The sequence below is a fragment of the Colius striatus genome, chromosome 3, assembly GCF_028858725.1.
Source record: "Colius striatus isolate bColStr4 chromosome 3, bColStr4.1.hap1, whole genome shotgun sequence".
Taxonomy (NCBI): Eukaryota; Metazoa; Chordata; class Aves; order Coliiformes; family Coliidae; genus Colius; species Colius striatus.
This window is the reverse complement of record NC_084761.1, coordinates 17,483,098-17,504,958: the sequence shown is the minus strand read 5'-3', so window position 1 is coordinate 17,504,958 and position 21,861 is coordinate 17,483,098. Positions and strand designations below refer to the sequence as shown.

The 21,861-nt window shown below is 54.7% G+C and overlaps 1 protein-coding gene across 2 annotated transcripts in view; it reads right to left on the bottom strand.

Annotated features, from left to right (window-relative positions):
• Positions 1–21,861, bottom strand: part of GRID2IP (Grid2 interacting protein) — a 35,791-nt gene that overhangs the window by 1,790 nt on the left and 12,140 nt on the right. For both annotated transcript variants that reach the window (XM_061993386.1, XM_061993387.1), the window contains 19 exons: positions 19,798–20,052; positions 18,210–18,295; positions 17,888–17,957; positions 16,207–16,301; positions 14,620–14,803; positions 12,012–12,155; positions 11,379–11,387; positions 10,475–10,506; positions 10,030–10,131; positions 8,530–8,627; positions 7,934–8,051; positions 7,207–7,532; positions 6,567–6,980; positions 5,303–5,390; positions 4,065–4,142; positions 3,124–3,320; positions 2,444–2,599; positions 1,488–1,574; positions 829–958 (listed from right to left, as the gene is read on the bottom strand). In XM_061993386.1, the coding sequence (XP_061849370.1) occupies positions 829–958; positions 1,488–1,574; positions 2,444–2,599; positions 3,124–3,320; positions 4,065–4,142; positions 5,303–5,390; positions 6,567–6,980; positions 7,207–7,532; positions 7,934–8,051; positions 8,530–8,627; positions 10,030–10,131; positions 10,475–10,506; positions 11,379–11,387; positions 12,012–12,155; positions 14,620–14,803; positions 16,207–16,301; positions 17,888–17,957; positions 18,210–18,295; positions 19,798–20,052 (2,669 nt within the window). The remainder of the gene's footprint in view (positions 1–828; positions 959–1,487; positions 1,575–2,443; positions 2,600–3,123; positions 3,321–4,064; positions 4,143–5,302; positions 5,391–6,566; positions 6,981–7,206; positions 7,533–7,933; positions 8,052–8,529; positions 8,628–10,029; positions 10,132–10,474; positions 10,507–11,378; positions 11,388–12,011; positions 12,156–14,619; positions 14,804–16,206; positions 16,302–17,887; positions 17,958–18,209; positions 18,296–19,797; positions 20,053–21,861) is intronic.

Sequence of the window (21,861 nt, the reverse complement as noted above, 5' to 3'; positions counted from 1 at the left end):
AGCAAAGATGGGCAGCCTTGGATGTCTGAAATTAGGTATAAAGTGGCGGGAATTTGGGCAGCAGGGAGCCTTGGGTGACAGAAATGTTAAACATTTAGGCCAGATACAAAGTCTAGCTAGGGAAGCTAGAGATACAGACTTTCACCAAGTGGAAATTTACATCCCTGGGCCTGAATTTTCTCTTTTATTTATCCCCTGTAGCACTAATTCCCAAGGGAATTACTCACAAACAAGGATGGTGTGCAAGAAGAATGCAGCCCATGCAGCCAGCCTGGGTGACACCACCAGCACAAGCGCATGGATGACAGCCCCAGCATCTATCTGACTATTTTCTTTATGTCAGGCAACAATGGCATATGCTCCTCAGTCAGTGTGGAGGAGCTGCAACTGGACTGTGAACTGATAACGAGGGGTGCTCTGCACTCTGTACCAACACACAATTGCCAGCAGCAATCATGCTGGCACCCGTGCCAAGAAGGCTGCACAGCATGTGTGGGAAGAGGCAGAGCCTGAGTGGAGCACACCTGCTTCTGGCACTTCTTTCTGCCTCAGTTGCACTTGTAAGATACCTCTGAACTCCAAGGCAAAAGGGAAGGTTTGAGCCAAGGACAGAGCCTTGTCTGGAAAGTCCCATGTGTTGCAGCGTGGGATGGATGAGACCCCCCCATGTCACTTCCTAGTCCCGTCCTCTCACTCAGAACCATTCCTCTTGTTTGGGCTGCCATCCTGCTTGTGTCAACACGGTGCAGTTCATGACCAGTTCTAGACCCATACAAAACCAAGAGACCGTGCAAGGGGACAAGGAGCTTGCAGATGCTTTTCGTTTACCTTTGGCAGCGAGCGGCACTGTAGGAAGATCCTTGGCAAAGCCCAGGAGCTCTGGGAAATGTTGGCTAAGTGATTTGGCAAGAATGTGCAGGAAGGTGGATTTGCCATCAACAGTTTTGGTTGTGTTCAGCTACAGCAAAGCAAAACAAGTAAGGAGATTCCTGTGCAGAGGAGGGTGGGTTTTGCCAAGTGCCTGAATACACAGGGCTCCCCTGTTCGGCTGGGCTTGCTCTGCGTTCCTGTGCATGGCAATTCCCAGCCACGCCGTGTGGATTAATGTTTAAATAGGACACTTACTGCTTACAGAGCATGTTACTCCCAGACTAGTGGTGTTGAGATGCTGAGCAATGCCTCCCTCCCGCAGGCCAGGGCTGCCACCCTGTCCCCCACCCCTCAGGAGCCCCACAGCATCCCATGTGGGATAGAAGACCTTTATTTTCTCCCACTCCCACTGCCAGAAAGCCTGGCTCTCAGGTCCCAGCACACTGAAGCACCAGACCACTGTCAGGGCCTTTCTGAAGCCAACCCTGCACATCTATCCCTCCCCTCACACCAGTCCCTCCCAGGGAGTCCTATACAAGGACAGGCAGCATGAGCCAGGCACTCGTAGCTTCCACCACTGATGCCTCCTCCATGGGAACAAGCATGCTGCTGCTTACCTCAGTGAGGAAGTTGATTTTGAAGCCTGTTGTTTTGCTGGTCTTGGGCTGCCCATTGTTCAGATAGTTTCCCATTGCCAGCACAAACTGCAAAGAGAAACCTCAGTGAATGACTGGCCAGTGACCTCCAGCACTTGATCATCCCATCTCCTTTTGTACCTTTGGGTCACAGAGATCTACCAACAAACCGGTAGGAGTGGGGGTAAAAAGCCTCCCTCTCATTACAGGATGGAGAGAAAGCACTTGTTTTTTTGCCAGGTCTCTTCTGCCAAGGGCTCCCTCTGTACAGGTGCTCAAAGAGCATTGATAAAACATATTCAGTGCGTTTGATCAGGCAGATGAATGCATGTTAAAGGCAGAGTTCTGTTGGGCCTGTACATGCCATGCATCCTGTCACCTACACAGGGCAGCTATGGCACCCTGGGAGGAGAAGGAGGACACAACAGCCCAAGGGACAGGCCATGGGTCAGGAGGCAAAGGCTGGTTCCTTCCCCATGCTGCTCCCTTACGGCACCTGCACTGAACCCTCAACACAACCCAGCCACAGGAAACAGCCCTCTGCCCCCTCTCCTGTGTCTCCAGCTACAAAACACACCCCATTTCTCATCTGCAGACCCAAACTTCCACAGCCCATAGTTATAAGAGCTCCCTTTCACATGCTTCCCCATCAGGCTTAGGTGGATGCTGCCCAGGAGTCCCCTTCCCTTCGCTGCAGCTGCCAGGAATGTCCATAACGGCAAAGAGCTGCCAGGAGCCCACCACCACTAACACACAAAGGCTCAGCTCCTCGGCCATTTCCAGACTGACAGGCAGGTCTCCAAGCTTTGTTAATGTTGAAGGGGAGATTTTTATCTTGTGTTACAGCTGTCTGCTTGCTGTCTGCCAGCTGCCTGCAGCCTTTGCCTGGACGCTGGGGGCCCCCGGTGGCTGTTACCAGAAGGAAGGACTGTTCTGACCTCCAAGATCTTAGCCAGTTTCTTGCTGCTTTTCAGCTCTAGCGAGGCCTTGCAGATGCACTCGTAGCTAGCTTTGATCTCCTCTGTCTTCTCCTGCAGAGTGGTCTTAAAATGTAGGCTGCGCAGGCGGATCTTGTATTCTGGTACTGCCAACATCTAAGAACCAAAAAGGAGAGAAGGACAGCTGTCACCATGAGCCACAACCCCTCTGCCATGGTGGGTTTCCTGGCATGTTTCCCTGTACATGAAAGCAGTCTGCATGTGCTTAGAGCCAGTGGCACTGCGGCTGCTGCAGCTGGTGGAGAACGACCAGTTCGCTGCCACAGGACAGGCAGGTTTCATGCCAATATCCACCAGTGACTTTGTCAACAGAAAGTAAGGCAGAGTTGGGCAAAGTCATTCTTACTGTGGAGTAAACATCATGGCATGCTCCAGCTGCGAAATAGCCACTGTGGGAGCTGCTGGACATCTCAGGCATCAGCCCAAGCATCACTCGCCAGCAGTCCCTGTGACCGGTGCCACCCGCTCTCCCCATCCCACAGCATGAACCAGTAGACCAGCATCCCACTGCCTGCTTCCTCTCTGCTGCGTGTTTGCCTTTGCCCAGCTCTCAGCAGGGCACCCTGGGCACACTGCAAGTGCAGACCTCACTCCTGGAGCGTGTCCCCACCCGCAGGTACCTGCAGCACAAACTGGTCGGGCTCACTCAGCTTCCCGGGGTTCTCCTTGTAGCTCTGGAAGCGCTGGACTTCCTCCCCATCCGGGGCATACAGCAGGAGCTGCTTGATGTGGGAGGGCTCCAGGCGGTCTGTCTCCATTGTCATGAGGATCTGGCGCAGCTCAATGTGCGACAGCTTGAGGTGGGCTATGAGGATGGCTGCAGGGAGGGCAGGCATGTCACTTGGGAGGGGAGTGGGACCAGACACGGGGCGGGGGGGCTGTGCAGTCCAGGGACAGACTGCCTGGCAGGACAGGACCAGGAAGGGAAGCTCAGTTTCTCTACAGCATGAGCATCACGTAGACTTGTTCAAGTGCCCATGCTGGTACAGGATCAGCCCTGGGGGGAGGAAGGGATTCCCACTCCCCAAGCCCCTGCAAAAGCTGTGTGGACCCCAAGGAGCCACTCTGGTTCTGCCAGACCCTCCCTGGCAGTGCAGGTACAACAGCAATGCATCAGGCTGCAAAAGAGCCCCCTCCCAGCACTGTGTCTCCCATATCTACCGTGTCCAGGAGACCAGGGTCCCATGGGGTCCCACCAAGTCCTCCCACCCACCTTCCTACCAGACGCACCTCCTAGAGAAGCAGCACTGATCCATCCCCATAGGGCTGGGCAGCCCATGCACCTCAGCTGTCCCACGGGACCCTCTCTCTCCCCAGGCCAATGAGTCACATCCCATCTCCATCCTTTCCTGAAGAGCCACCTTCTTCCTCCTGTCTGGAGCTGAGCCCAGCCCAGAGAGGCTCTGGGCTGCAGGAACCCAGACCTGCAGAGCTGTGCTGAGATTGTGCTCATGGGATGGTGCTCATTTAGCCTTAGTCCTTTTACCTTTCCAATTCTCTACATCCCCGGTCCCACCTCTGGGCCCGTTTGGGGAGTACGTTTGCCCTGATGGCTACTTACATGTGTTGTAGGCCTTTTTGTGGGACAAAATTTCAACCACGTCTTTCTTTTTAAAGTTTTCAGGCATGAGAGTTGGCTCTGGAAGAGAAACTGAAAGATTTAATCATGGGTAAGGACAGGCTCAGCCGGCTCCAGCAGGAAAAAACTGTCCTGAAAACAGTGAAACCATGAATGAAAGAGAGAACTGATGCTTTGCACACAGCAATGGCTCCGGGAATCCTTGAATTCTGCGATTCAAAGATCTCCTCAATGGAGGACTCAGTTGGAGCTGAAAAAGGCAAAACGAGAGGTGAAACACACAGAAAATCCCAGGCTGCCCAGAAACACCCCAAAAGAAGACAGCCCCTAGGAAGAAGCCCATTTCATCCCACTGCCACTGCTGGTCCCACCCATATCTGCCCACTGTAGCTCAGCTCTGCCTGTGATGCCATCGTGTGTCATGTCCCTCATGAGAGAGCCCAGACATCCTTTCCCTGTCAGGTAAGGCTGTGGTGGGGAGCAGCACTGGCAGCCCGTGCCCCAAGTGCCTCTTGCCAGCTCCTGCTGCTTGGCACCCCCAGCCTCCCCGGGGCCATGGGTCTGGGGGACCCCCCGATTCAAGAGGAACAGGAGAGGCTGCCCTGGCAGGTACCTATGGACCCCTTACATTGGTCTTGAGGGGAGCTAACATTATATATGCTTGTGATGCTCTCCAATGTTTTTACAGCTTTTTCAGGGCTGAGTTCTCAAAGCAACAGAGCTGCAATTCTACTCTGCGGCCGTTGCTGCTGCTGCAGCACAATGCAGCGTCCATGTGTGCCAACGGGACAGCCTGGCTGACTGTCCGTCCTGCATGGGCCGTAACGAGCAGAGGCTGTACATCAGCCATTGCGTTATGTGGTGGAGGTTTGGGGTGTTGCCTTGCCCCATGGCACTGGGGAGGGCATGGTGGGCTGTGTTGTGGGGGCTGGGAAGCAGCACTGAGCGCAACAGGGAGTGAGACCCTCCAGCTGAGTTTCACTGCCCTGATCCACTGAATTGCAGAGAGAAAAAAGATAATGGCAGCAAAGAAAATTAAGGGAGATGGTGAGATGATCTCCACCTTAATCATCTGCTGTGCCAGAAGCCACAAAATCCCGAGTGCAAATGAATTCTGTGCCAGCACCAGGCATTGCCATGCTGCCCACCAAGCCCCAGCTCCTCCCAGCACCCCTGTCTCTGGATGGTACTAGGACTTGCTCTGGGGTTCAAGTACTTACTTGTGGGCTTCTGCGTCCCAAAGTGCAGCTCCAGGTCAAGGTATTTGACCATATCACTCAGCTTGTCATAATCTGAATCTTCCCCGAGCTGCAGGAGGAGGAAGAGTCATGAGCCGTGGTGGCACAGGGGCTAGCCCGACAGCACCCACCTGCACTGGGCCACCTTCCTCCCACCCCACACTCAGCTCCATGGCCCTCGAAGAAACCAGAGCAGGCTGGTGGCCTTGTCCTGTAACTGGAGACTCAGCCATCATAAGCCCTGTGCAGAAACCAGAGCCTGGCAAACCCTTCACCTCCATGGAGGCAGTTTCTACATGAGTCTCTAAGCCTGTCTTGGTGGGACTTCTTCTCATTTCAGAAGAGAGGAAGAAACACAGAGATTCACCCCATCAGCATTTCCTCACACCCTGCAGCTGGCAGCATGGTCCCATGGATTCATCTACCTTCTGCCACAGCTGGAATCCTATAGAGCACTACAGGTCTTCACTTGCTACTTGGGCACATCGCTTCACTGAAGCACAAAGTGCTAACTGCAGAAACTTTGTGATTTTTTTTTGCATACAAAAAAGAAAATCACTGGGAAGTAGCATCTCATACTGCGGAGTGCCAGGGAGAGGGACCTGCAGGGTGCCCATAGGACTGCAAGCTGATCCCACAGCTCCCCCCCCTCTAGCTGCTCAAGGCAGAAAGACTGTGGCAAAGCTGAACAGATTCCTCACCAGGAGAGGCAGAGGCTGAGAATAAAGCCCCAGGCCAGCTTGTCTCCACAGGGACTTAAATTCACCTCCAGTGTTGCATCACTTCAGTCCATGATGCCAAAGGTTTATCACACCTAAGTCTCAGTCCCTGCCTCTGCTTTTCCCCTCTGGTGTCCTCTCCATCACTCTGCTTTCAACCATCCTCGTGGTTCCCCACGGATAAAACCTTCAGAAGGCATTTGAAGGCAGCTCCTGACTCCATCAGCCCCCAGGGCACGCTGCAGTCAGACCAGCATCCCAGGGGCTTTTTAGAGCTGCCTTTTGCTCCAAACAATGAAAAGGATGAAAAGAAATGTGAGGCTTTCTGTAACACAGCCTCTTCAGAGCGCATTCCCTTGGCCAAGGTACCAAATGCGTGGCCCAACAAGAGGATAGGATGCACTGCTGCGCGGAGGGGACAGCCCTGGTGCTCTGGGCAGTGCCCAGGGATGCTCCTGCCAGCCGGCTCAGCCTCAGCCCCGCAGCCCGCCTGGCCTCGCGCCCCGCACCCCGCTCCTGGGCCGTACCTGACCCCAGATGGTCCCCTCCGAGTTCTCCACCTGCTCCCACCGCAGCCTCTTGACGCTCATGTGGTTGGACTCGCTGCGCCGGTGCAGCAGCCCCCGGTGCAGGGGGGGCGCGCAGGGCACTGGTGGCGGCGGCGGCGGCGGTGGCGGTGGCGGGATGGGGTGCAGGTGCCCAATGAGGGATTTGGGGGCAGGTGATGTACCAGACTTGGTGGCCTCTGCCTTGGTGGGGACGGGCTGGGGGTCGTTGAACTGCAGCGGGGGCGGTGGTGGCGGGGGGCTGAGCGGCGGCGGGGGGATGTGGTCCGAGAGCGTGGAGTAGGTGAGGGAGCTGCCCTCATCACTGCTGCTGATGTACTCGCTGCTGCTGACGTCGTTGGTGACGTAGCTGCCCTGGTCATCGTGGAAACTCATCTGGGCAAGGGAGAGGGGAGAGGCTGAAAGTGGCACCTCGTCCTCCACTCACCCAGCCATCAGGGCGTCCTATCCCCCAACCCTCATCCACCTCTGCCACCCACAGTGCCCCAGGATGTGTCCCCGGATGCTCTGTGCCTGTCCCAGTTCAGTGCAGGCTGCACGGTGGATGGTTCCACAGCCAGGGCAAAGGCCGTGCACCGAGTGACCCCTGCACCACGCTCACCTCCTCGTAGTCATTCTCAGGGGTAAGGAAATCATCCACGACGGTGACACGGTGTCCCAGCTGCTCACTCAGTGCATCCAGGAATCGGTCGGTGTCGCGGCTGCGCAGGGGCCTGGAGAAGGTGAAGAGCTTCTTCTGTCGTGACAGAGGGCTGAGCGGGTAGCCCCGGTGCTTGGGGGATGGCGCCGGGCTGCTGTCGAGGCTGACGTAGGGGTTGGACTCGGTGCTGCTTGGGGAGGCCACGCTGCTGTGCAGGCGGTAGTAGCACTGCTGAGAGGCCAGAGGGTCACTTGGCCATGAGATTGCCATCCCTGACTTGCGAGTACCTGTGGGACAGAGCGAGGGGGTCCTGCACCGGGTGCTCCCTGCAGCCCTCACCCACAGGCTATGAGGAGCCCCAGTGCTGCGCTGAGTGTGATGCAAGAGGACAGAGAGGACAGATCCCAGGAGCAGTGCCCTGTGCTGCACTGCAGCATGCTGGGGTGCCCTGGAATTTGCCATCCCGCATGTTCCACTGCCCTCCTGAAGAGTCAGCTTTGCAGGAGCCATTGTTGGGCACACACACGGCACTGTCACGGCTTCATTATAAAATGGCACCGTCACGGCTTCATTATAAAACGGCACCAAGAGAAGAGTGTCTTCTCCTACATCTACTTGGCCAATGCCATCCACCATCGCCTGAGACCCCCTTGAAGTGCCTGTCAGGCCGCGGGGGGCTGGGTGATACCTGCAGCGTGTGCCAGCTCTGGGGCAGGTGGCGATGCTCTGTGCAGGGCAGCACTGCCCATCTTGCCGGCGTAGCTGCCAAGCAGGCGGTTCTCTAACTCTGCGTAGACAGCTGACATCTGCAAAACAGGGAGAAGAGCTGCTGTCGATGCCTGAATCGGGACCAGGCCTGTACAGCCCCCAGAGACTGGCCATGTCCTGGGCACAGGACAGCCACTATGGACCCACCAGCCCCTCATCTCCTTCACTTTAAAGGAGTGCTTCACCCCAACCCAAGGCTGCTCTGCCTTTCTGCTGCTCTCCAAGAGCCGCTTACTCACAAGGCTGCAGAAAGACACTGACAGACGCTAGCTTTATTAAAGCTAATTGCCCAGGGAAGCGATTTCAGAGACGAGCTCTGAGGCAGGGATGTCGTCACCCACCAGCACGTATTTACACACAGACACATCTCTCCCTGTTCTCTTTTTTCCGCCTTCCTGCGTTAACATGAAAGGAGTCAAACTGTCGACCCTCCCTGTGAACCCAACAGTCCTGCACACGTCAACAAAGCCCTTCCCAGAGGCATCTCCTCCCCTCTCCAGCCCCATGAGGTCGCACCATTTTGGGGTTGGGGGTCTCTGGGAGGGAAGTGCCGTCGCCAGCCTGTCTCTCTCCAGGGATCAGGCGAACGGGGACCTCCACTGTGTCGCTCTGTCCTGCGGGGAAGGAAGAGACAAACCAGTCAGGAGCTCTCCTTCTGCCTCTGCTCCCTGGGGCTCCCAACGGTTCTGACCCATTAATGTCCCCCCATCTCTTGCTGGGAGTTGGAGCTGCAAGGGACCAAAGCAGGTCTCCCCATGCATGAGGGTGACTGTGAAACAGGGATGATCTCGCTGTGGGTTTTCCCGGGCAGCAGCAGGTCACCTGGAATGAAGCATGATGTCTGCTAGAAAACAAGCATGGGTGAGAAAAAAGTCCTCCTATGCCTTGCCCTTTACTTCTCCATATTCAGTTTCTCTCTCTGTAAGATAAGGATATTATTTCTCTCTCAATCTACCCAACTGGTAGATTTGGAAGCTTGCTCATGGATTCTCAGCAGCACCAGTTAGTGGGTTCCTCACTAGTGCCACAGGCCAGGAGACAACGCTGAGGGAGGAGTTTCTGTCACGGTATTTCAGGGCAAGAGACATTATCCAGGGTGCACTCAGGAGTTTGCACTACATCGAGAACTCTCGTGCTGTACCAGCCACTCTCCATACTGTAATCACGACGAGAAATGCTCCTCCAAGGCAGATTAGAGGGTCTTTTCTGGGGAGACATCTCAAGAGCTGAGGAGCACTGAGGTCCTGCTGAGAGGTGCTGGGATGAAGGTGTGCATTGGCATGCTGGCAAAGGCTGGACGGTCACAGAGGTCAAGGGAAGCAGCCATAAGCACAGGTCAAGTGCCCTTTTGCAATCAGATGGAGGGACAAGCAGGATGCCTCGTCTGGGAGAGGAGGGCTGAAGGGACCCAAAGGACTGACAACACAACCAGCAACCCAGAGTGCTGCTGGGAGAAGCCAGAGATTCGGGAGTTGTGGGACGCCCCGCAGCAACACCCGGAGAATGGGATTTTCAGAGGAATGGGGAGATATGGGGCTTGTCTCTGAAAGGGAGAGTTTGTGCTGTGAGCTGTAGCTCATCAAGAGTTTCAAAGTGGCACTGAGCCATGATCTTCTTCCTCACATAGATTTCACACATGCTGTCTTCCCGGTGAATTTGATGGTGTACAAGAAAGTTCACAGGGAAGCTTGAAACTGTGCACCCCAGAAGAGAGGGCTCAGACCAGCAGCATCAGCTCATATCTGAATAGTGGAAGGGGTTGCAAACAAGGTTCAGCCTCAGTCCATGTGGCCTCTTACTCAATTGCTTATTTCAATGGTTTCTGAAAACAGGGGTTTCCAGGCAAAGCCTCCATGCTGTCTCTATGCTGACCTCCATCTTTTCCCACCGTTCATGCATAGGAATAGGCCAGGATTTTGGTTTGGGGCAGAGCAGAAGTACACTACAGGCACAGGCACCAGGACCCAGCTCCCTCCTCCCCACAGCAGGAGCCCCTGCACAGCCCCCATCACCCACCTGCTGCCCCCCCTTCCTCGGGGCGGGGGGTTCGAAGGCTTCCCCGGCACAAGGAGGCCCCTCGGACCGAGCTGCGGTAGCGGTCCTCTGCTTCTGGCTCAGCTGCAGCACAAAACACCCTTGGTGAGGTCTGGCTGTGCCTGCTGGGCCCCGCAGCTCTCCTGTGCCATGCCAAGGGGCTTCCCCAAGCCCCCCGGACTCACAGCAGCCCTCAGAGCCCTGCACTCCACCACAACCCCAAGCACAGCCTCACTGGCACTGCGGCTGCCCGTCACCCCATCCTCACGCTGGCCCCAGGGAGCAGAGCAGGTTACAAACACTCTTGGATGCCCAAGACATGCAATTGCTTTTTCCAGTAGGATTGGCAGCCCCCAGCTTATGGTGCAGATGAAATTCCAGCCCTGAGCTACACTAGTCCCACAGAACCTGGCTAACTCCTTCCTGCCCTCAAGAGACAAGGTGGGAGTGGGGCCAGCACTGAAATGCCGCCTAGAACCACATTGTCTGATGGTTTGGTTCATGTGCAGTTCAATGCAGTGGCTCAAAGAGGCTCAGACCTACAGCAGGATGAAGACACCAGAACATTGATCCCCATGGCGTCTGACAGACCAATGCTCAGACAGCTGATACACATCAGAGATCACCACCGAATTTGGAAGGAGCCCAGATGAAGGACTAACCCAAATTCTGAGATCTCTGGCCATTGCACTTCCACACGTGGACACACATCATGCACCAGAACAACCAGAACTTCACATGGTCAGAGATTTCCCCGTTCACCTGAGAAGCTGAAAGGAGCCAGGGACAAGCCTGGAAACGGGGGACAGCAGTCTGAAACAACCCAGTCCTGGGGGATTTTCTCCTGTGCTTTCCTCCTCTGCTAGTGCCTGGGGACACCTGCTTTGTATTCCCAAGATACAGCTGCAAACTGCAAATATCTCAGGTTCCCGTCTTCTAAAGTTTATAAACTAACTTTAGAGTCTCAGTTCTTGGGAATATACAACACATTAGGTTGGGCTGTGATTCTGCAGGCACAGAAGCGGTGATAAATGAGAGTGCAAATTAGGTGAGCAAATACCCAGCAGGTTTCCTTGCACAGCAGAGAGCATCTGCACCAGGACTTGCAGCTGTTTCTCCCTGCGAGGGGAAAGGCTGTGCTAAAATAACTGTGCTCCTCCAAAAGTCTCTCCTCAAGCAACATCTCTCTTTACCTATGTTGGGTCTAAAATAAGCACGCTGACACAATGTACATAGCTGAGAGTAGAATAATTTCAAAGCAATTAAGAAGCCCAAATCCAAAGATGAAGACATTTCACTCTAAATTTGCCCTTGCTTTCCTGCTGTCTGACCGCAAAGCCCTCAGCAAAGCAGAGCTGGCTTCTGTGCTGCCACCACCCCAGATGATGGTGAGGGGAGACGGGGACCAAGGAGGAGGAGAATTGCTGACTGCCTTCCAAGTCTTTTTGGGAGAGCAGTGCTCCCAGGCAGGCACAGTGCTGCTGGGGGACCCGTGCTCCCACCTCCTCCAGCCACAGGTGCCTGTGTACACTTGACTGCTGCAGACATCCCAAGGACACTGCTGCCTCTCTGATCCGAACACTGCCTCTAAACCTGCTATTTCTTTTCAGGACTTCCTGACCTCTAATGACCTGAGGAACTCGCAAAAGCCTTTGCTCACAGAGACAACTTCTTGGGAGCCACTTCTTGTCCTAATGCAGAGTTTCTTTCCAAAACTACATGTCTCTGTGGTGCAGAAAAAGTAACCTCCTTCCTGACCTGTACTTCCAGCCTCATCTCTAACAAGAGCTGGAAACTCCTCTGCATCCCTCTGTGCAGGCAGCGTGTGGGCAGGAGCCAGCCAGGGCTGAGTCAGTGGCTGCTCCCTTGCTGCCACAGCCTGCTCCCAGCCTGACCAAGGTCCCTGAGGTCCTGAGGCATGTCTGTGTCAGAGCACAGGGCCTTTCCTCTCACCTGCCAAGGACTTGTAACCAAGAAACCTGGCAATCTTTTGCTGGCAGTGCTCCTGCTCTTCATAGGTCAGCAGCTGGTAGATAAACTGCCAAATGACTTGCTTGGCTGGTGTGTCCAGCACCGGGTACACATCCACAATGAGAGTGTCAATGTTCCTGCAAAATGGGAAAGAGAGGCCTGGGCAGTGAGTGCATCCATCCCTGGGCACAGCCCCACCGTGCTGCTGCCCCCGGCCCTGGCACTCCCCTGCCTGCCTCCAGATGCCACTGAGCCTGGCCACTGAGTCCCTGGCACAAACACAATGTCTGAAAGCTGAGGTGCCAGGCTGTGGGCAAGAGATGCAGCCCTTTGGGAGTGGGAGTGGGGCAGCAGGTGCAAATGAGGAGAGCAAACTGCCGGGGACCAGCAGCACCTGAGACACAAGTATAAAACCTGGTTTGTGAGTCAGGCAAGGTGGCTGGGGAATAAAGGGAGTTGTGGGGGAGCACTGGGAGGCAGAGAGGAAATCCTAGAAAAACTTGACTCTTGGGCAGCTGTGGGTAAGGCAGCTCAGGGATAAATGCCTCGGAGAGGGAGGCTGGGCTGGCAGCATTGCTGGGCTGAAGGATGGTCTCAGGTTGGATCTGCAGTGTGTGGAGAAGGTGAAAGGGCTGATGAGAATAGCAGGGCTGAGCACTTGGTTGAGTGAGGAGGGTAAAGCAGCCTCAGGGAAGGAAGATGTCTTGAGTCAGGGAGCTGAGGTCAGGTGGCTTTTCTACTGAAAAATTGAGGGAGGGCTGATGCACACTGCAACTATTGCATCCTTAATGTGGAAGTATCAGAAAGAACCTCTTATGAAGAGCCAGAAGGAGAGGAGGAAGGAGCAGGGATCAGACATGCAGGGAATGGATGAGGAGTGAAGAGGCTCAGCTGCTCCATGGATTTCACTAAGGGAGGTCCTCAGGGACCCCAGCAGGGATGAGAAGAGCAGGAGCCATCTAGAACCTTCCAGCAGTCACCTGTTAAGTTCCTCTCTAGTTTGGGACTAATTTGCCTTTCTGTGGAGATGGACGCAGCTTTTGGCTGTGGTGGAGGAGATGCTGAGGAGGGTGATGGCTCCTCCCACAAGGCTTGTCACCTGCAAACTGCCTGGAGGGCCAAAGCCAGAACAGGAGTGTCCTGACTCAGACTTCTGTGTTTGCTGCTGGGAAGCGCTGGTATCTGCATGCTCTGGTGGCAAGCAACATAAAACCTCATATTTGGTGATTTCCCTCCTGGTTGGAGCAGTTAGAGGCCACAGCTGCTCATCTGGGTCAGGCATGCAATTAGGTCATGATGAGTTATTGTTAAATGGAGCAGCAGTCTCTGCGTTGAGCCATCCAGGGCAGTGGTGGGCAAAATGAGGTGTCTGGAGGAGAGGGTGGGCTTGCCTGTATCCCCACGTGCCTGGCACCCAGCTCTGGGGCAAGCAGCAGCCACAGCTAAACGCCACTGGAAGACCAAGCAACGTGTGCCCTCCTGCACTGGGAGGGGAACTTGGGGAGTTGACTCGTGGTAGTGGATTGGGTGTGTGGTTCCCTGCTGCAGACCCCAGGCACTGGATCTGCTGTGCCTAGGGTTGAAATGCCCAATGGGGAATCCCGGGGAAGCAGTGCAGCCTGAGGAGAGCACAATGCAATGGTTTCTGCTTTACTGGGGCAATGTTAGTGATCACTGGGCCTTGAGAGAGGGTTCACTCAGCTGATGCTGGGGGGCTACAGAGCTGTGCCACTCCCCAATCCCAGCACCTGCAGACCCAGGGGAATGCTGCAGGGTACTGCAGCCCTCAGCCTGAGCCAAGGAGCACAGGGACAATCCCTAGCTTTGTACTCAGTGGTTTCGGTACTATCTGTAACCTAGAGGGCTTTATTGCATTTCCTTGTCCAGCTGAGGATGTGGCTCCTCTGATCCTTTTGTGTTCAGCCCAGCGGGCTGCTGTATTGCACCCGAGTGGGACCTGAGCTCCCAAGGAGTATCGGGGCAGGCTGGCTCAGCAGCTGTAGGAAGAAGCAGCCAGCATCTCCCAGAGCCCAGAGAGATGGCTTATTTGGAAAGATTGAGGGCAGAAAACAAGGTCACTATTGAAAGCCTCGAGTCTGCTCAGGGGATCAGTTTCGACCCTTGCAGCAGGGTCGGGGAGGATGTGCTCGGCTGCAGGAGGAAGGCTCTGCCCCCACAGCCGTTCCTGTGCTGCCACCAAGGGACCGCTGCAGCCAAGATGCCAAGAACAGGGAGCAGGCAAGGACGAAAAGCGGTGAGATTTACTGGAAGAGGTGGAACCGGATCTGTGGCCATCAGGGACCGCCAGAGAGCAAGAGAGCTGGGGCCACAGGGACCGAGGTCGTTTTACGAGGGATTAAGGGGCGACTGAATTAACCTCAAAGCCGATGGGTCTGCCCTGTCCACAGGTAGGACATCTGGTGAGATGGGTCTGTGCCCTGCAGACACAGGCCATCCACGGCTGGGGAAACTGAAGAAGAGGATCCCAGCAGAGCTGAGTGCTGGCAGCCACACAGATGAGCTTTTGAGACCCACTGGGATGTGGGCATTGCTACCAGGGCAGGTACCAGCACTAGAGGAGCGGAGCTGCTAATGAGTTACCGATGTTGGAAGAAGCCTTCCAGCGCTTTGCAGATGGTGTAGCGCTCAGGGGGGGTCAGCAAGTGCTCCAGCTGCTGGGTGAAGGTCCTTCCTTGGATCTTGATGCTAGAGGGGAGTATCTCTGCAACCCACTGCAGGGAGGTGAGGGCGGAGGAGGCGCTCGGGGAGTCAGCAGAGTCAGAGTCTGCAAGGCGCAGGTAGAAAGAAAACAGAAATTTCAACAGACAATGGGTCTTAATCACAGCTTAAAAGGCTTGTCCCAAAACCAGAGGTCAGTCCTGGGAGCGGCTGCACCCACACACAAGGGCTGTTCCATAGAAATACAAATCCTGATGTGCTGATATAGATGCAGCAAAATCAGATTTCAGTCCCTGGAAGGCAGCATGGTGGCAAGGTGCAATGGCCCATATGGAGCTGTGACTGCCCCTGCCTTCCTCCCACACCCTGGACCAGCTGCTCTGGAGCTTGTGGCTGTTACAGTAGGTCCATGGACCTACTGGAGATGAGCAGGAGTGTTTGAGTGGGGTGCTCTCTGGGATCTATCTCTTCAATCATGTTGCTTCCACAGTCTCTGTGAATACATGCAGTTGGTATTCCTTCTCTGACTCTAAAGCCTCTGCTTGAGTTTCAAACCACTTTATGATAATCACTGACTTCAAAAGCAGCATCAGTCATGGGTTACCTGTGAGAACTGAGGCATCGAAGGTCATTTGTTTTGCCATGCTCATTTGTCCCTGTGCTGCCTCTGCACAGGACAACAAGCACAGCTGGGAAAAAGAACCCAGCCAAAACTGGGGGATGCACTTATCCACACTGGAACACAGCTGAGGTAGTGGGAGCAAAAACTTCCATCTCTTCTTGGTTTCTTTTGAGAGACAGTGAAGCAGCTTCAGTGCCACTGGCTCTGTACTGTGAAGTAATGAGGTGCTCAGTTTTGTTTCTAGCACAAACAGGTTAGTACCACAAGGGTCTTAATGTGAAGCTCAGGAGAGTCTGTTGCTGCTTTAGAGGGAAGCACCAGTCCCTAAATCCTGGGCCTCTGCATTGTGGAGCAGCACCTCAATAACACACCAGCCCTCCTACCTTTTCACAGCTTGGGAAACAGCAGTGCCCACGCTCTGCCCCAGGCTGAGCTCCTGCCCCTCCGCTGACATTGTGCTGACAACCACCCGCATTGCCCAAGGTACCCTCAGCTCCTGACGACTGGCTCACCAGCAGCAAGCTGAATTATTCATAAGAGCAGCAGTTATTCTGAACAGCACAGCCCATACACAACTGTGGGGTTTGCACAGCCACCGTAGATGCAGAGGGTTGGATTACTTCGGTCAAGTACATGGCACAGACTGCATGGAAAGGACACTGGCAAGGGCTGTCAAGGACAATCATACAGTAGGATGAACCCTTCTGGAGAGCAGCCAAGCCTGAGATTAAACCTGATCCCAGAAAGCAGTAGGAGCAGCCCCCTGAGTAGCGTGTTAAACCTGCTGAGCCCACAGAAGGCTTTTGGCTATTCCCTTCCCCACAGGGAATCTGGGAGCCCGTGCAGGGTTTCTGCTGCTCCAGGCCCTCTGCTCCCCATGTTCTTACCATTGGAGAAGTTGACAATCCCCTCTTCCACCACCAAAGTGGGCATTGCCCCGCTGCCCTGCAGCATTGACACCACCTTGTCATGGGAGCAGTTCCTGCAGGGGAGAGGAGAGCCAGGTCAGGGCTGTGGGGCTGCCTGTCTGTGCTGCAGCACTGCAGGCAGGAGCTCCTGGGACAGCAGCGCTGCAATGGAGTTTATAGCTGCTTTCACAATACCTAAAGGGCAGGTCCTGAGAGCATAGGGCCAGTCTTTTTTTCTGTGGTGCTCAGTGACAGGACGAGGGGTAATAGGCACAAACTGGAACACAAGAATTTACACTGGAACCTGAGGAGAAACTTGTTTACTCTTCAGGTGAGGGAGCCCTGTCACAGGCTGCTCAGAGAGGATGTGGAATCTCCTTCTCTGGAGGTTTCCAAACCCACCTGGATGTGTTCCTGTGGACTCTGATGGAGAGAAATCTGCTTTAGCATGGGGTTGGACTGCATGATCGCTAGAGGTCCCTTCCAACCCCCACTATTCTGCTATCCTGTGTGATTCTGTTATCTCGTAAAAAGCCTCATTTTGCCACCCAGAGCCAGGCTGGGCCCCACTACAATTCCCCTGGACTCTCACTCTTTGCGTGTTTTTTAATATGCTGCCCAGAAAAGAGCATCCCTGAGGGAGAGCCTGAATTGCCCCTGTGCCTGGGCTGCCCGCAGTACCTGCAGCCTAATAGCAGGACATGCCTGCTTGTGCCCTCTGGAGCCCCCACAGCAAACAGAGGCAGAATTACTTGCAGCTCTGCTCAGACCCAGAAGGTGAACTTTCAGTTTAAATGATACAGTGCTGCAGTTCTCCCCTTGCCTGTCCTAATTCTGCATGAAAAGAAAATGCAAGGTGGATGTAAAATGTTCTTTTGTTGGCAAAAAGAAAATCTCAGATTGTCCTTGGAGAAGGGTCCTGGGACAATGCCTGCCAAAACATGGGCTTAGAGGACAATCTTCAACTCTGCCTCCTCTATTTTCTGGCAGTGCTGCATCAGCCAACAGTTTGCTGGTTCAGCTGAAATGTGAGAAGAACCCTGACAGAAGCAGCATCAGATATTTAACCTTTAAATATTCATCACTCCCTCTTATCACGTGGCCTCTTGTAACCCTTTGCTCTTGCTTTCTGTGAAGAAAGACCAACCCGAGGCAGCATGGGTTGCTGCCACTGAGCTGGTGAGGTGCACCCTCAGCTCAGGTTTGATTGTTTTTGCTGTGTGCAAATGGAAACACAGTGTGTGGTTTTAAGCTTATGATGCTGTTCTGGGAGTGATTTGTTGGCTGGCTGGAGCTCTGCTCCTTTCAAAAGCAGAGCCCTGGGTGTTTAACAATACAATTTAACTTACAGTGGCTCAAACTGGGGTCTGCAGGTAGGTCGAGACATCAGTTATATATAGTGCATCGTGTGTTACACAGGGTTATTCGCACAGAGAAGCCAAAGGAGGAGCATGGATGGAGCCAAAATGCTGCTCTTGAGGCCAGTTTTTGTAAAATAACATGAAAGGAGATGGCCATATGGGGTGAAACCCCTCACGCACTTCAGCAGACAGCTCTCAAGGATTACCAGATCTGGTTTCTTTTGCACAAGAGTGAACAAGTGAACACACATGTGCTTGGCCACCTACCACCCCCAGATCCCTTCTAAAGAGCCTCTTACCTCATGTCGAGACCGTTGAGGAAGAGGATCCGGTCTCCAGCTTTGAGAGCTGCCTTCTCAGCCGGGCTCCCTAAATGCACAGGGAAAGAGAGGGGCTGTAGCTTACAGAGATGGGGTCCCAGCTCTCTGGCCACTCTGTGCCTAGGGACACCCCTGGGGCAGGGCAGCCACTGCAGATGGGTTATCTGGGTGGGCTAGAGCTGTTCACCAGGCACAGTGATGCCAGTGCCTATTTTCTAGCAAACAGCAGGCACTCGAAATTTCAAGTTCAGACCAGAGATAAGTAAGTGTCTTTGAGTCTTGTGGGAGGAGGTTTTCTTACCTGGCAGGACAGACTCGATCCACACCGGGGCATGGCCACGTAGTGTGAAGCCAAAGCTTCTGTTGCCTTTATAAACTCGCACAGTTCTGTGGGGGAATAAAAACCAAATGTGAAATCAGAGCCAAATACTCGGTTCTCATTTCCTTTCCCAGCCCCTCTGAAGCCTTGTTAGCCTGGGTGCCTCCTGTATGCCCAAGCCTTCAGCACACCCCATGTCCCTGCAAGGTCCTTTTGATACCATTGTCTTTCAAGTGGGAGCCCTCAAAATGTGCCCTGCCCACAGGGAGAGGTGATGGAGAGAAGGTATGTGTTGGTTTAGTGGCCCTGAGTGGCCACAGTGAAGCTGCCTATCCTGCCAGTGCCACCAGCTTCTCCGGCCTGCAGCCTGCCCATGCTGGGGAATGGAGGGAGCTCCCAGCCCTGAGCCAGGACACCAGGTGGGAAGTGATACAGAGGGTGCTAGAAAGGGCCAAGACAAAACCTCAGGAAGAGCTGAGGGGATCTGGATGCTCTGGAGGCAGGAAGAGATGCTGTTGTTTTAGGGGCGGAACCCTTCTTCCTCTGTATTAATTACCAAAGTCATAAACTCACCATCCAGTCCTTCAACTCCAGCATGGTTTTAAAGTGGAATGTGGGTTAGGGCTTACGTATTGTATTGAATAAAAGAGACAATGAGTTTTAGAGGGCAAGGATCTCGTAGACTGTTGACAGACAAATTAAATTCAGCTAGGATATTTTGGAAGGAGCATTAGGAAATCTCCCTGCTGGGAGGCTGATTGGAGCTGGAAGTTGTTAACCACAGAGAACCGGGGAAAGGCATCACCACCAGAAAGCCTTGTGTAGGGAATGAACCTACACGGTCAGGGAGAGAGTCAGTGCTGGAAATGGGTTTTGGATTGTGTCACACCAAAAATCACCCTGGCAGAAAGGTGGGCTGTAGGCAAACGTCATGGAGATACCAGCTGGAGGCAGGGGAATAGCTGAGGGCACACCTGTGACAGAGCAGTCCCTCTGGGCAGGATTCCTCAGTGTGCTGGCAGACCAAATCCTGCTCTCTTGTTCGTGAGCAGAGCAGGAGCCACGGCCAGTGTGGCAGAGCTCCTTGGCCCTCCAGGGCTACTGAGGTCTGGCCATATGGACAGTGGGAAATGGGTTAATCCCCCATACACTGGGGATTGACCATCCTTCCTTCCATGGCCTGGCACCCAGACACCCACTGGGGCAGGCCAGGATGATACAGCATGCTCTGTGCTGTGGTGTCCTCCGTCCCACTGGCACAGCCAGCATCCCACGGCCCACCTAGCACAGCAGCCAATATCCCCTGGCAGCCTGCAAGTGCCATCTCAGTTCCTCACGCAGCTGACCCCAGCCAGCCCTAAAACAGCAAGGGGGCAGAATGGGTGGCCTGGACCTGGGACAAGGGTAGCAAATGTGCCACCCTTCATGCACAGCCCAGGAGGATTTCACCCACTCTATACGCTAAAGACGTCTCCTTTCCCCACTTTCCCCGGCATCCTTCCCCTACGCCACCATCCATGCCAATCAAACGCTGCCGCCGGGAACTCAGGGCGCCCAGGAGAGGTGTTACCTGCGGGCAGCCCCGGAGGCCACATTGCTGGTGATGAGCGAAGTGGTTTTCCGCAGGCTCTTGCTGGTCTCCTCGTGGCTGCGGGGCACGGAGCTGGCGCGGGTGGAGACCAGGAGCCGCTCCTGGTGGTCCTCGCTCCGGCTGCGTCGCAGCCGGTTGCTGTGCTGCTCGCTCTTGGAGCGGCAGAGCTTGCTGATCAGGCTCTGAGACACCACCTCATCAAAGCGCTGCCGGTGCTTCTTGGGAATGAAAATCCTGCGAAAAGGAGACAACGCAGAGTGGGGTCAAGGCAGCAGCGGCCAAGAGCTTTGGATCCAGCTGTGCCCGGAAAGGAAAGATCAGAGCAGCCCTAGCCCCTTGTGCGCTCTTGGTCCCCAGAGCTGCAAATTCCAGGGCTGGGGACACCAGGGATGCTGGGGACAGAGGCTGCATCTCTTGCCTAGTCCTGTGAGGGTCTCCATCAGGGTGAGGACGTTGGAGCCCTTCACAGCATTCACAGAGACTGACTCAACTCAGTTCCTGCTGCCGGTCCCAGTATGCTGATGACAAGGTTGAGCTTTAGTCCCAGATTAATTGCCCTCCCCCATGCCCCACACCAGGCTGGTAAGGAGAAGACCCTTGCACCCGTGGTTCCCATTCCAATGTGACCTGCTCCTTGCTGCATAGTACCCACAGCCAGGGATCCCAATGTGCAATTGCCTCCTTTGATGCTGGTGCCAAACTGCCTTCTCCAAATCCACTTCTTCCTCTGCACCTTCTGGGACACACAATATTGCTCCTCATCTCCTGCCCCAGGTCCTCTGCTGGGACTCCTGAACTCTGCTCTCCTAGGCTCCAGTCTTGGCAATTGCCACCCTCCAGCTCCTGCCACAGCCAGAGAATAGCTGCAAGCCCCTTGGGAGATTCTGATGCTGCAGGGATGAGGGTGGGCACAGTGGTGCTGCAGGCAAGAGGACACCACTGGGAACTTACTCTATTGCAGGTCACCTCCCCTCTGGATCTGCTCTGCTGGCAGCCAAGTGGCTTTTGTGCCCCCCACAAGGACCCTCTACAAATTTGGGTGAGTGCAAAGTGGGATCCCAGGCAGGAGGAGGGTGCATCTGCGCTGTTCTCATCCTGGCAGGGGCTTCACCCCTGTAACACCTTCCTTTTCCTTCCATCACAACAGTGAGACACTGACACCCCACTCACCTGCTCCTACCCTCCCAAGCACATTTAGGGGCTTCTGGAGGAGCTGTTATCTCCATGTGTTTCTATAGCAACCCCTCCCTGCACCAGGCGCCTGTCGCAGCTGCATTTGCTCGTTAGACAGCAGCCTTGTGAGGTCCATTAGTGCGCTTCACCCCATGGGCATGAGGCCGTGCTCCTCGAGCTAACACAAACCCCAACACTTGGAGCAGAGGAGGGACAGGAGCATCACCTCCAAATCACCCAGGGCTCACATCTCCCAGAGACATGAACCAGGCTGAGCTCACAGCCAGCAACAGAGGACCCCAAGCCACTTGCTCTGGGGGGCTGCAGCGCCAGCATGATGGGCTGTGATGATAGCACAGGCTGCTAACAATGTATGGCTTGAGAGGCTGGAGATGACAGGAGGCATCCTCTGGGGTCCCCTCTCCTTCAGGCAACTTCACCAAAGGAACCCAAAAACTTGGGTGAAGTCAGAGAAGAAGAAAGGGCAGGCTTCAAATCCCAAATCTAGCAGGACCAGGATGTCTCAATTTCCCCACAACAAAAGGCAGAACTCAAGAGCTGATGCTCACGCTGAGCAGGAGCAGACAGATCACAAGCCATCCGAGGCTGACATATGCTCACACAAAGCGTTTGCTGACAATTTAAAATAAGTAACACATTGCTACGATTCACAGTCAATTTATGATTAAGCGGTAGCTAGGAAAAAAAAAATGAGTGAAATCACGCAATAAATAGCTGCCCCGGCTGCACAGAGTGTCCTGCGGGAACATGGGCTGCCGCAGCCCCGGGCCAGGGGAGGACGCGGCACGACGGCAGAGCCCCGGCAGGACCCCACGTCTCTGCCCCGGGATGGGTTCCTTGCAGGCAAAA